Raw genomic sequence first — 14,652 nt, forward strand, 5'->3', positions numbered from 1 at the left:
GATTGAAAGAGGGACTTTACCTAACAAATGCAATCAGTGTAACCTGGTTTATTGTACCCTCAATGAATCCTCAACAATTAAAAAAAAGAAAAAGAACAAAAAGGTGTGTGTCATCTGTTAGGCACTGCCTTACATGCATTATTTTGATTTTATTTATTCCTTTTTTTTTACTTCATTTTAGCCTATAATTTTATTTAATACTCAGTTTCGTAGAGGACTAAATACTAAATTTAAAATGTCATAGCCTGGGGCAGCACCTGTGGCTCAAAGGAGTGGGGTGCTGGCCCCATATACCGGAGGTGGCGGGTTCAAACCTAGCCCCGGCCAAAAACTGCAAAAAAAAAAAAAGTCATAGTCTGTTAAGGGAGGTGGGGGAAGGAATGAGACTGGGTAGGAGGCAGGCCCAGAGTGTGAGGAAGAGTTAGTCTCACTTTAGTGCTGGGAGTGGTCTCATCTGGTCACCTGGCCCTGCTGTGTGAGTGGGTAGTGAAGGGTGTGCTGAGTACCCTGCTTTTGGACTCAGGGTTGTGTTGTCAGAGCCTCTGGCCCTGTCTCCTTCCAGGTTTCTACTTTGCATGGATTTGGCTTTTTGCATTTGTTGTGGCAGGGTTCTTTTCTGGGCTGAGAAGTAATGATGAGAACATTTCCCTAGACCCATTTAGAATCTAATAAGGTTGGGGCCAAATCAGGTAGGCTGAGGGGTTCAGTTTCCTCATTTAGAAGTGTTAGGAAATAGAATGATGGAGTCTGTACATAGTTTTATACTTTGTTGCATTTCAGAGGAGAACATAAACTTAAAATTCATGTGATTATGAAAGTGAAATCAGAATGATGGAGAAAGATTAGGAGTCTTAAGTCCAGGCGCAGTGGCTCACACCTATAATCCTAGCACTCTGGCAGGTTGAGGCGGGTGGATTGATTGCCCTGAACTCACAGGTTCAAGACCAGCCTGAGCAAGAACGAGTCCCCATCTCTAAAAATAGCTGGGTGTTGTGGCAAAAAAAAAAAAAAAAAAGTAGGAGTCTATAACTTTTTTTTTTTTTTTTTTTGAGATAGTGTCTCACTGTGTCACCCTCAGTAGAGTACTGTGGCATCATAGCTCACAGCAACCTCAAACTCTTGGACTTAAGTGATTCTCTTGCCTCAGCTTCTGAAGTAGCTGGAACTACAGGCACCCGCCACAATGCCCGGCTATTTTTTTGTTTAAATTGTTATTGTTGTTTGGCAGGCCCAGGCCAGGTTTGAACCCACCAGCCCTGGTGTATGTGGCTGGCGCTCCAGCCACTGAGCTATAGGCGCTGAGCCAGGAGTCTATAATCTTATACTTTTCTGCTTCTCACTTCTACTGCAGCTACTGCTGACCAGTGAGTACGATGTCTTTTCCTCGCTGTCCTGTTTCTTGCTTTCCTCTCTTCAGGCCTGGTTACCCTGTCCTGAATTAGCCCACATCCACCTTAGAGGGTAAGAGCAGTGGTAGGTGTCACTGCTCCTGAGCCCAGCTCTTGGTTGCCGAGTAAGTTATCACTAAACAGGAGCCTCATTAGAACCCATTGTTACATAGCACCTAAGGCTCTGTTCCATTGAGACAGTGTGAACCAGGCCCTGCACAGGTCATGAGCTGAGCCCACTGGTGCTCTTGAAGAGCCCAGTAACTTGTAGGTGGAGGGCCCAGAGGCTGAGTGGCTCTGTGTGTTTGATAGAGAGAGTCTGGATTTAGCTGCTGTAGTATGGGTTAAAGTAGACAAGAAGGGAGGTTAAGGCTGTTGAACAGATATTAAACACTACAAGGAGTAGTTTTATTTGCAAAAAGACATTGATGTGTAAATTAATAGAATGTCAAGTAATAATGAATTGTACTTGTTGAAAGTATGTTCTGGGAAGAGTCAGTGGAAAAGAACTGAAGAATTTTGAAAATCTTTTTTAAATGCAGGTGTTTTGCGATATTTATTGAAATTACTAGGTATAATTGAGTTGTTACATATAAACAGTGGTCTTTACTTCTATGTGTACTTAAGTTTTTTGGTAGGGGGGACAGTGTCTTGCTGTATTACCAAGCTAGAGAGGAGTGGTGTCATCATAGCTCACAGCAATCTCAAACTCTTGGGCTCAAGTGATCCTCTTGCCTTGGCCTCCCAACATGGCCTGCCATAATGCTTGGCTATTTTTTCTATTTTTTATAGAAATGAGGTGTTGCTCTTGCTCACTCTGGTCTTGAAGTCCTGAGCTGAAGGGATCCTTCTACCTTGGCCTCTAGTGTTAGAATTACAGATGTGAGCCACCTTGCCTGGCCTAGTTTTCAAAAGACTATTTGGGCTGTTTCAAAGAAAGTGGTATGAATTGATGAGCTGTTAGTTTAATTTATAGAGTTTAGTCATTTATACATTTTTTTTTTTTTGAGACAGTCTCACTATGTCGCCCTCAATAGAATGCTGTGGTGTCACAGCTCACAGCAACCTCAAATTCTTGGGCTTACGTGATTCTCTTGCCTCCCAAGTGGCTGGGACTACAGGCACCCACCACAATGCCCAGCTATTTTTGTTGTTGTTGCGGTTGTCATTTTTGTTTTTAGCTGGCCGAGTTCAAACCCGCCACCCTTGGTGTGTGTGGCCAATGCCCTCTCCACTGAGCTATGGGCGTCGAGCCCTTTAATTTTAGTTTTATCTTCTGTATATTTTTCAACAGCAGATGATAATTAACGTTACTACTATGAGGACTTTTTCTAAAATTTGGAGAGTGTATGTGTGAATATTTTTAGTCAGAGGAAAGTTTGAATCATTTCAAAGAAGTCTGAGAAATAGACTTGGTAACAATCTGAGAAACAATATGCTTGGTAGTTTATAATTTAAAAAAAGTTTTGTTTTCCTGTGGGGCGGGGAAGGTGTAGACAACATGTTGATTTTGTTATTTGTCTTGCAGTTTGTTTTCTGGCTCTGGTATTGATATTACTTGAGTTTTCTGGGAGAATGAAGTGCTGCTTTTTAACTGAGGAACAAAAATTAGTTCTAGTTAATAACAATAAAAATTTATTTCAGGAAGACTGAGGACCTTTTGACACCTTTAAGAATTTAAAAATAGGACTGGGCACAGTGACTCACCTGTAATCCCAGCACTCTGGGAGACCAAGGCAGGTGGATCGCCTGAGCTCATGAGTTCAAGACCACCCTGAGCCAGAGTGAGACCCCACCTCTAAAAATAGTTAGGTGTTGTGGCAGCCGCTTGTAGTTCTAGCTACTTGGCAGGCTGAGGCAAGAGAATGGCTTGAGCCCTTGAGTCTCCAGTTGTTGTGAGGTATGACACCATGGCACTCTACTTAGGGTAACAGTGTGAGACTCTGCCTCAAAAAAAAGAAAAAAAAATTTTTTTTTTAATGCATTTTGAGGCTCAGTTCTTGTAGCACAGTGGTCGATCCCCTCCCGGGCCAACTAAACCACAGTGTACAAGTGCAACAAAAAATAGCCGGGTTTTGTGGCAGGAGCCTGTAGTCCCGGCTACTTGGGAGGCTGAGGCAAGAGAATCACTTAAGCCCAAGAGTTTGAGGTTGCTGTGAACTGACGCCACAGCACTCTACCGAGGGCAACCAAGACTGTCTCAAAAAAAAAAAAAAAAAAAAAAAAATGCATTTTGAAAAGATTCAGAGTTACTTTCAATATTTGAAAGTACTCCAAATTTTCTTAAATATAAGGTAGTCAGTCTAGGGTTTCCCCTTGTTGTGTTTTATGGATATGTTATATTAGAGGCCGTAAGTAACAGGAGTGTCCTTCGACTTGGAACTATGAAGAACTTGTCTACTGTATCTAAAAAAATTGAGAAATGAGGGCCGAGCGTAGTGGCTCATGCCTATAATCCCCGCATTTGGGAGGCCGAGGTGGGTGGATTGCCTGAGCTCGTGAGTTCGAGACCAGCCTGAGCAAGAGTGAGACCCCATCTCTAAAAAATAGCTAGTGTTGTGGCAGGCACCTGTAGTCCCAGCAACTAGGGAGGCTAAGGCAAGAGAATCCCTTGAACCTAAGAGTTTGAGGTTGCTGTGAGCTAAGACTCCATGGCACTCTACCATGGGTGACCAAGGGACTCAGTCTCAAAAAAAAAAAAAAAAAATTCAGAAATGGTACTGTTGGCTTTTGTATTAGTTTTGACTGACATTTAGTTGTATGTAGGTAACATGTGTTGACTCGAGTGGGACAGACTTCTGTGCATTTTCTAGCCCTGTTAAATACTGTGCCTTGCCTTTTTCTTCATATCTGCAGTATGACCTGAGGTCGTGATCATGGACTTTTCTCGGCTCCATATGTACACCCCTCCGCAGTGTGTGCCGGAGAACTCTGGGTACACGTACGCACTCAGGTGAGTGTGCACCCACACGGTGGACTGTTGTTGCTGAGCCAGTCTGAAAGTAAAAGAATCTACAAACTATGTGTTCTATTATGGCTTTGCAAAACTACTAAATTGACATGGACATTGATTGGGGGTGCTGAAAGCTGTGCATTTCTGAATCTGTTCTGGTGACTTGGTGCTTAGTCATCACAAGAAATGTGCTCTTTTAGACCCCCACCTAACCGGTTATGATCTTGAGAATAAATCTTTGTGGTTATGGCTGGTGATCTGTATTAATGGCTAGGATTTAAAAGTTTACAGAAATAACCAACTTTTTGGAAGGAGGCATCATGGAATAATTTTGGCCAAGCCCAAGTTTTCAAGAGGTACCCTTTGACAGATGCCCAGCTTTTTGTTTTTATCCATCGTCTGATATTCCAAAGCTTGAAGTTTGAGTCTCAAAAGTTGCTGACCTGCCTTTTACATTTCTAGATTATCATATAAAAAGAATGGTTGAAATGAAACTTAAATATTAGAAAATTATAGGTTTGTGCCCGGGGAAGAGTGGCACAAACTGGATGGGTTAGGATTTGATTGTGTCCAGCAGATGTTTATGTCAGGAAAAGCTTGTGTAGTTTTTTCATGGCTAATCTTGTAAAGCATGACAATGTAATTAAAACCTTAAGAAAAATAGAAGATATTTTAAGAAAAATACTTCTTAATAGTACTAGTGAAGTCTCACATTTTTATTCACTTTAGGTCACACGTCCATAGCAACACACTGTTTCTGTTAAGAGACCTGTAGTGGTTTAGAGCAAAGTGGGTAGCCTACTCAGGTATAATTATTCTTTCCTCTGTGTTGTGAAGCGTAAAAACAGTGATTTGGTAATTTATTTGTAGCTTTTCTGAACTATTTTAAATAGTCTTTTTTTTTTGTTTGTTTGTTTGTTTGTTTTTGCGGTTTTTGGCCGGAGCTGGGTTTGAACCTGCCACCTCTGGCATTTGGGGCCGGTGCCCTACTCCTTTGAGCCCCAGGCACCGCCCTTAAATACAGTTTTTAAGATGCCTATATCTATTCGCTACCTTGGGAGAGCAATGCTTAATTTCAGTGACATTCACAGCCTGCTTCCATGTCACCCTGTGGGACACCTGTGGCAGCTGGAGTGAGAGATGAACAAGGCCAGCTGGGCAGGGCCGGCCAGATGTGGTGTGAGCTGTGCAGAGAGTTAGGCTTTGTGGAGTGAGAGATGGTCAGGGGGGCTCAGTGAAGAGTTTGAGGGAGGCCACTGCAGGGCAGAGGTGTTGGGACCTGCCTAGGACACAGGTGAAGTTGGCAGGGGAAGCTCAGTGGTAGCCTGAACCATGGAAGGGCTTTGCTGATGCAGGCTAGGCTGGTGTTCTCATTCCTGGCTTGGGCAGCTGGGGGACCAGAGGAGGACAGGGTTGGGTAAACCTGGCCAGTCTGCAGAGGGAGATTGAGCTGAGGTCCAGAGCCAGTCATCAGCACATGGCAACTGAATCCTGCAAGTGAGCAAGGTGGCCATTGTGCTCAGAGCCCGTGAGCTGACTGAGGAGGCCCCACTGTGGTGTGAGTAGGGCTACACACCCACTGGGAGGGAGAGCTGGAGGCAGTGGTGCTTCAGGGTTGGTCTAGACATTGGCTCCTGGGCCTGGGGCTGGCCTCATATAGTGTGGAGTCTGCCTTCCTCTTCAGGTTCCTGAAGTCCCAATCTCTTCCCCATAGCCTGCGGGTGGGTGGATGCTTGTAGACCATGTTCCTTCTTCCACCGGGACTCATTCCTGGTGACCACTCTCCTCTGGTGGTCTCCTCTGTTCCTGGTGACCATTTGGTTTCCAGCACCGTGCCATCTTAATTCTTAGAATTTGTTTTTTTTTTTGAGGCAGAGTCTCACTATGTTGTCCCAGGCTAGAGTGCCATGGCCTCAGCCTAGCTCACAGCAACCTCTGTATCCTGGGTTCAAGCTATCCTCCTGCCTCAGCCTCTCAAGTAGCTGGGACTACAGGTACCTACCATAACACCCAGCTAATATTTCTATTTTTGGTAAAGATGAGCTCTTGCTTTTGCTCAGGTTTGGTCTCGAACTCCTGAGCTCAAGGGATCCTCCTGCCTTGGCCTCCCAGAGTACTAGGGTTATAGGCCCACACCTGGTCCAATTCTTAGAAATTTTGATAAACACAAAAAGGATCTTCTGACATCCTAGCCTTCATGGGCAGAGGGTGACTCCTTCCCTGGCCTTTCATATTGTCTGCCCTGGTGAGTTCAGGGGGGCTGGAGATGTGAGCACTTAACTGTGCCAGCCTTTAGTGGAAGTGTTGCCAACAGGAGAGAGAAGCATGGAAGTGACCATGTGGTGTCAGCCTGAAAACTGGAGAAGAGAAGGATTTGGAAGGAAGTGGATCTTCATCACTTGAGGCCAGATGCTGCTGGAAGGTCAAGGGAGGAGGGGGCAGGCCCAGCTGCACATCAGCTGCATGGAAGTCAGGGGGCCCAACAGGTGCAGCCTGGGGCCCTCAAAGGTGTAGAGGCTGGGATGCGGTGGCTCAAGGGGCAAGTGAAGACTGTATTTTGACCAGCCTGGCTGGTGAGGGATCTGGATGGGGCTTTGAGCGAAAGTTGTCTGCTTTTTTTTTTTTTACACTGGGAAAAGCTGAGGGCATGTCTAAATGCTGGTGGTAGGAACCAGCAGAGAGAAACTGGAGGTAGGGGAGGGAGGAGGTAAGTGACAGAAATGGAGAGGTCTCTGAGAGTGGGAAAGAATTCATCCAAAGCACACAGGTTTGGCTTTGGGGTGCCTCTTCCATTGGAGCAGGAAGGGAAGTGTGGCAGTTAGGGCTCCCGAGAGAAACAGACCCAGTAGAACACATACATGTATGTATGTGTTTGGGGGGTGTGGGTGTGGGTGAGTGTGGAGAGAGGCTGACTATGAGGATTGGCTCATGCAATCAGAGGCTACTGAATCCATGATCTGTAGGGTGAATTGTCAAGCTGGAGATGCAGGAGAGTTGGTGGTATAAGTTCTAGTCCAAGTCTGTAGCCTGAGACCCAGGAGAGGCATTGTGTGGTTCGTTTGAAGGTCAGTGATTGAGGAGCTAGCAAGTGCTGATGGTTCAGTTTGGATCCAGAGGCAGGAAATTGCTGATGCTGTAGCTCAGGGGCTGTCAGAGAGGAGGAATCCTCTTTCTCAAGGGAGGGCAGCCTTCAGTGAACTCTGTTCAGGCCTTGACTGGTGGGATGGCAGCCTGCTTTCTTAGTGATTTGACTTAAATGTTACTCTCATCCAGAAACACCTCACAGACTCAGAATAATGTTCAACCAAGTATCTGGGACCTGAGGCCTCGTTAAGTTGACATCTAGTATTCATCACCACAGAGGGAAAAGGGAAGCATGACGATGGGTCCTCTTAGACCTGATGTGGAGGGGTGAAGCAGTTCTGTGATGGCATCTGGTTTTCCTGGAAAGAAAGATGCAGGGCTTTGCAGACAGGAGAGGTGGAGGGGAGGAGGTGGGGAAGGAGGACGGAGAGCATGAGCAGGCTCAGAGTCTGAGCTAGCATAGGGGGCTGGGTGCAGGTGGTGGCAAGGACAGGGGTTGCAGAAAAGCACGCTGCCTGTCTGGTGGATGCTCTTGAGGTCACAGCAGTGCAGAATTGTGCAGAGAGCATTTGGGTAGCTCCTGATCCCTGTGGAGATAGAGCCAGGCTGCTGGGGAATCTGTGTGTTAAAGCTCTAGTAGTGAAAGATGTAAAATGATGTGTGAGCAGGGTCAGAGGTTTGAGTTCAGTACTTTAGAGGGCAGCTATAATGTTGAGATAAGCAGTGTTCTGAACATGAGAGTTGGACCCAACTCCTTATGGGTGACTTGTTTTACCCAACACCCTTCTGGGTGATCAGAAGCCACTTGTAGGATAGCACAGCTAAGTCAGCATTGGCATAATGTCATCTGCCTGCTTTTTGTTGGGCAGATTGCCATATTGCCATGATTTATTGCTGCCTGGTCTCTATTATTTTTTGTTGTTTTTTGAGACAGTCTTTCCCTTGGTAGAGTGCCGTGACAGCATAGCACATAGCAATCTCAAACTCTTGGGCTCAAGCAATCTGCTTGCCTCAGCTTCCCAAGTAGCTGGGACTACAGATGCCTACCACAACGCCCAGTTATTTTTAGAGTTGAGGTTTCGCTGTTGCTCACACTGGTCTCAAACTCATGAGCTCAAGCAATATGCCCACCTCAGCCTCCCAGAGTGCTGGGATTACAGGCATGAGCCACTGTACCCAGCCATATTTTTCAAACTTTTAATAAAATACTTGTAAATAACAAAAAATTCTAGTAAAAATAATGTGTAACTAGTGAGAGAAATAAACTGAAATCTCCCACTCTGTCAAGGCCTTTGTCCATCTCCTCCTTTTATAGTCTTACTGTGGAGTTTAATCTTTTCTAATCCTGGATCGGACACCTCAGCTTTAAATTGTGTGACCCCTCCGAACATTATAGAAAAAGTAATAAGGTGCTTTCATACCATATCTTGATGGGGCTGTGTTACCTCTTAGGACAGTGCAGGTCAGTGCCATGTCTTCCTGTTTCCGATGTACATTGGAGCCCTTTTATGGGGGCTCTGGGCACACTCGTCCGTAGGAATCATGTTGCAGGTGGTGACTGGGTATATCCTGGGCCCAAGAGTGCTGGTGGCTTGTGATTCCTGAACTGCAGAAGAGATGGTCTTATGGGCAGTGGAGTCAGAAAAGGCTGTGAGCTCACCTGATGTAGCTGAGACTCAGGACATGCCTGAGAGCTAGAAATTCTTTGGACTTGGAGCCTCTGGCCTTACTGGTCCCTCCCCCTTTTCTCCCCCCCCCTTTTGTAAATATTGCATTACCTTGATCAGAAGCTTGAAGGGGAAGTGCCCTATGACCATTGTGACCAGCTTGAGAAGACCCTTTCAGATCTATTCCATGCTTTTATGTGTCTAGAGAACATGCTTTTAATTTGTTAGTTTTAGTTTCTTTTAGCATGAATAGGATGATACTAGAGTACTTTCTCTTTCATTCAGGTTATCTTGGAGGTCTTTGTGTGACAGTGACATGTACATGTATATAGGTCTTCTCTTTTTCTTGGGGTCTCACAGCATCATGTCACATAGATGGACCCTTTTTTACCTGACTGTTCCCCTAGGCACAGGCCTTCCCTAGGTTCTTGCTGCTTTGGACAGCAAGACATCCTTCTACGTGATTTCCTTCCCAGAGCTCATTCTAGGCCTGTGCTGGGAAGCCAGGGTCCCATCTGGACCTGAAACCCTGGATCTGATGGAGAGGGTCAGTGTGATGAGTTGAGGCAGTGATTATGTTGGTCCATACCTACGTGGCAAATTCTGATTTGAAATGACATGATTTTCTTAAATTAAAATCATGATTGTATAAAATATTCTGCTAGAAGAAAACTAATCATGTTTTAGATTATATTGAAATTATGTCTAGTTTAGTGCCAAGGATATAGCACATGCTTGTGCATTTTCTCTCCTGTCCCTACCCAGCCTGAGTTAAGAAGAGCCTCTCTCTTAAACTGTGTGTGACATACTAAATGCACATGAGGACTTGGAGCAGTCTGTATTAACTTACGCTTGCTTTGATTGAACTTATTTTCCGGTGTGTTAGATCTAGTAAGTTTATGATGAATATGATTCTGAAAATATTTGTAAAATGTAATGCAAAATGCCTTTAAGCCCATTTACTTTACTCAGACACTGCTGGTTACCGTTGATTTCCAGTTTCTTAGCCAGGGCTGTCCAGAGCAAGAGCTGTTGGTTCACTGCCTCATGGCAGCACCTCCCAGGGGTCCCAGTGGCATGTCTGCCTCACTGTGGACATACTTGGACATACTCCAAGGCTTCTGCAGCCAGGTAACCACACACCTGTTCTCCTTAACTGTCCTGGCACCTGTCAATTGTGCCTGCCACCTGCCTCACATGCCCTCTCCTGTCAGCCAAGCACTCTACTCTTACTCTGAACTACTCTTAGCCCATGCCCCTCCTTAAATCCATTACACCCTCTTCTCTTACGGTGTTTTGTGTCACTTTGGTTAGCCCCCTGTGTGTGGGGGGGTTCCTCCCTGGCAGATTGACCGTGGAGTTTAGTCTGGAGTGAAAGAGGCAGCCAGGCCACCTAGACTTGGTGGCTTGGGACAGGTGACACCCACCCACAAGGGATAGGTGTCACTTTACCCAGGGCAACAGCTTGAGGCTCTGTCTCAAAAAAAAAAAAAACATATTGAGGCTCAGAGCCCGTAGCACAGTATGGCGCCAGCCACATAAACCAAGGCTGGCGGGTTTGAACCTGGCCTGGGTGCTCAGTATGTGTATTTGTTTGTTTGTTTAGACAGAGTCTCATTATGTTGCCCTTGGTAGAGTGCTGTGGTGTCAAAGCTCACAGCAACCTCAAACTCTTGGGCTTAAGCAATTCTCTTGCCTCAGCCTCCCAAGTAGCTGGGACTACAGGCGCTTGCCACAATGTCCGGCTATTTTTTTATTGCAGTTGTCGTTTAGCCGGCCCAGGCCAGGTTCAAACCCGCCAGCCTTGGTTTATGTGGCTGGCGCCATACTGTGCTACGGGCTCTGAGCCTCAATGTGTTTTTTTTTTTTTTTTTGAGACAGAGCCTCAAGCTGTTGCCCTGGGTAAAGTGCGGTGGCATCACAGCTCATAGCAACCTCCAACTCTTGGGCTTAAGTGATTCTCTTGCCTCAGCCTCCCAAGTAGCTGGGACTACAGGCGTCCGCCACAATGCCTGGCTATTTTTTGGTTATAGTTGTTACTGTTGTTTTGGCAGGCCTGGGCTGGATTTGAACCGACCAGCTCTGGTGTATGTGGCTGGCACCTTAGCCACTTGAGCTACAGACACCGAGCCAGTATGTGTTTTTTGATTTGAAAAACTTATTAGTCACACAAAAGAGTTCATCTTTTTATTTAACTATGTTAGTTTAATAATTACAAGGAAGGTATTGGAAGTGACTTTTCTTTGTCACAGACTTAAAGTTATTTTGAGTTGTCTTTGTTGACATCCCTGTGCTGCTCATAGGTATTCATTCAGCAACTTGCTGTTACATTGGATTAAATTTCATGTTATTAAGTGCTCTATCAGGCATGGTGTCTACATAATCCCCATAGTGGGGATTGTTAGAGATTTAGCATGCCCTGAAGCAGTTCTTCCGGGGTAGTTTCTAGACTTGCATCCTAGACATTCATGGAATCTGCTACCGTGCAAGTGCACGTGAAGTCTAGTGTTTGGAGCAGGTGGCTCCAAACCTTACTGTGACTTGATGGTAGCCTTGTCACACAGTAATAGTCACTCTTTAAAATTCACAATGGATTACACATTTTGATTATTATTTGTTCATTTTGTTTCAAAACTGGGGCTCTTGGCATTATTTATCTCTGACAAACCTTTTCCTTCTAGTTCAAGTTATTCTTCTGATGCTCTGGATTTTGAGACTGAGCACAAATTGGACCCTGTGTTTGATTCTCCAAGGATGTCCCGCCGTAGTTTGCGCCTGGTCACAACGGCATACCCCCCGGGGGACAGCCAGGCCATGGGGACTCACTCCTGCCTCAGCACAGCCTCCCTTAAGGATGGAGTGGCCAGGTGAGTGACATTTAGCATTATGTTTATGGATTTCTAGTATCTGTTGAAACCTTACTGCTGACTCTTCTGAATGTAAGGATGTATGTGCACATGTTCATGTAGACATGCACAGATCCACCATAGTCATAGCCTTGCCATTGGTGAAGACTGAAATTTATTCTGGAGTATATGTGGGTGTCTGGGAATTGGTGTCCTGCAGTTAAAGTTTTGAGCTCTCTTGCAAGATAGCAGGTACACCTTGTATACAGCACAGTTTACTCACAGTTCAGAAGCTTCATCCATCTTTGTGATGGGACTGAGCTTCCACTGTCCTATGAAGTGTTCAAAGGGGAAGAGAGCAGTCCTCGACGGTTGTCACAGGGTGTTATGGATGGTCTCTGTATTACTCAAGATTTAAGTCTGTATATTAGAATTGATGTGTTAATTGACATATACACATGTAAAGTCCAGATGTTTACCTATATTTGTGGTGTTGAGTGAACTTGATCTCTGAGCTCTCTGTTGTCTCCCATCACCACTTCTTCACCAGGAAAGAGCATAGCATAGTCTACAAGGTCTTTATCCATTGAGAGAGTACATGACCATGACAGCTTCAGTTTATGCTGCTCATGTAAGAGTGAACACGTGTGGTCTGAGTGTTAACGTCTCTCAAGGGCAGGATGGTGGCTGTCTTGGGTGTGGTGGGATTGCTCTGTGCAGGGCTTTGTTGCAGTGACTCCCAGTGGGTTTCCACAGCACCACGATAAACTGGGCAGTTTGTTTTTTTTTTTTTTTTGTAGAGACAGAGTCTCACTGTACCGCCCTTGGTAGAGTGCCGTGGCATCACAAGGCTCACAGCAACCTCTAACTCTTGGGCTTACACTATTCTCTTGCCTCAGCCTCCCGAGCAGCTGGCACTACAGGCGCCCGCCACAACGCCCGGCTATTTTTTTGTTGCAGTTTGGCCGGGGCTGGGTTTGAACCCGCCACCCTCGGCATATGGGGCCGGCGCCCTGCTCACTGAGCCACAGGTGCCACCCTACCTGGGCAGTTTGTTAACGAGAACAGCAGGTGCCCAGACCTCTCCTGGGAGAGTTAACAAGTGCATGGTGACAACCACAGTTGATTGCAGTGCCTAGCTCCACGTCAGAACACCCAGTTACTGAGGGAACACAGAAGCTTTGGTTTTCTGTTGCCTGGTGATATTGAGACCAGGTATTGGTACTCTGTACTCACATGATCTATTTTTCACACTGTTGTGTTAATTGTTGCCGTCTCCCACTCCTGATTCCCTTGAAGGGGAAAGTCTCTTCCTGTCGGCCTATGTGCTTCCACTACCTAATTGTGGTGAATGTTTGTAAGACATTTATTTTTGAGGTATTTATACCTTTATCATTTGTGTTAATTAAGAATGCAGAAATCATTTTATTTTATTTATTATTATTATTTTTTGAGGCAGAGTTTCACTATGTCGCCCTCGGTAGAGTGCCGCAGCTTCACAGTTCACAGCAATCTCAGACTCTTGGGCTTAAGCGATTCTCTTGCCTCAGCCTCCCTACTAGCTGGGACTACAGGTGCCCGCCACAACGCCTGGCTATTTTTTGTTGCAGTTGCCATTGTTGTTCTAGCTGGCCCGGGCTGAGTTTGAACCCGTCAGCCTTGGTATATGTGGCTGGTGCCGTAACCACTGTGCTACAGGTGCTGAGCCCAGAAGTCATTTTAGATTACTGCCAATCCTTGCTGTACTTAACATAGTTCCATTTTTACTAGTGACTGAGAAATATTATGGTATGAGATATTTATGTGTATATAAATTTTTGAAAAGAGGAGGGGCTGAACTTATAAACCATATAGTTTTTTTATTATTAGGTTTTATTTTTTTTTTAATGCAGTTTTTTAGAGATAGGGTCTTGCTCTGTCACCTAGGTTGGAGTGCAGTGGCACATTCATAGCTCATTGTAATCTCAAATTCCTGGGTTCAGATGATCCTCCTGCCTCAGTTACCCAAGTAGCAGGAACTACAGGTACCCTGTTTATAGAAACAGCATCTCATTGTGTTGCCCAAGCTAGTCTGAAACTCCTGGCCTAAAGTGATTCTTCTGCCTTGGCCTTCCAAAGTGCTGGGATTACAAGTGTGAACCAGGATGCCTGGTCCATTTTTATTTTTAGGAAAAACCATTTTTGGGTCACGGGGCCTGAAATAATCTGAAGATTATTTTGTATTTACTATTTTAGAGGAAGTACTTGGATTCCACCTTTTTTTTTTTTTTTTTGAGAGTCTCACTCTGTTGCCCTGGATATAGTGCTGTGGCAGCATAGCTCATAGTAACTTCAAACTCTTGAGCATAGATGTGATGATAGGTATCTGCCATTACACCTGGCTAGTTTTTTTTTTTTTTTTTTGCGATAGATTCTCTCACTATGTCACCCTCAGTAGAGTGCCGTGGTGTAACAGCTCACAGTAACCTCAAACTCTTAGGCTTAAGTGATTCTCTTGCCTCAGCCTCCCAAGTAGCTGGGACAACGGGCACCTGCCATAACACCTGGCTATTTTTTGTTGCAGTCGTTATTGTTCTTTAGCTGACCCAGGCCGGTTTTGGACCTATCAGCCTTGGTGTATGTGGCTGGTGCCGTACCCACTGTGTTACAGGCGCTAAGCCTTTTTTCTATTGTTTTTGTAGAGATGGGGTCTCACTCTTGCTCAGGCTGGTCTT

General features: G+C 45.3%; 1 protein-coding gene across 6 annotated transcripts in view; it reads left to right on the plus strand.

The window, feature by feature from the left end:
* Positions 1 to 14,652, plus strand: part of SUN1 (Sad1 and UNC84 domain containing 1) — a 63,763-nt gene that overhangs the window by 12,173 nt on the left and 36,938 nt on the right. For all 6 annotated transcript variants that reach the window (XM_053555940.1, XM_053555937.1, XM_053555943.1 and 3 more), the window contains exons 2-3: positions 4,245 to 4,341; positions 11,774 to 11,959. In XM_053555940.1, the coding sequence (XP_053411915.1) occupies positions 4,265 to 4,341; positions 11,774 to 11,959 (263 nt within the window). In that variant the 5' untranslated portion in view covers positions 4,245 to 4,264. The remainder of the gene's footprint in view (positions 1 to 4,244; positions 4,342 to 11,773; positions 11,960 to 14,652) is intronic.

Source organism: Nycticebus coucang, chromosome 12 (assembly GCF_027406575.1).
Source record: "Nycticebus coucang isolate mNycCou1 chromosome 12, mNycCou1.pri, whole genome shotgun sequence".
NCBI lineage: Eukaryota > Metazoa > Chordata > Mammalia > Primates > Lorisidae > Nycticebus > Nycticebus coucang.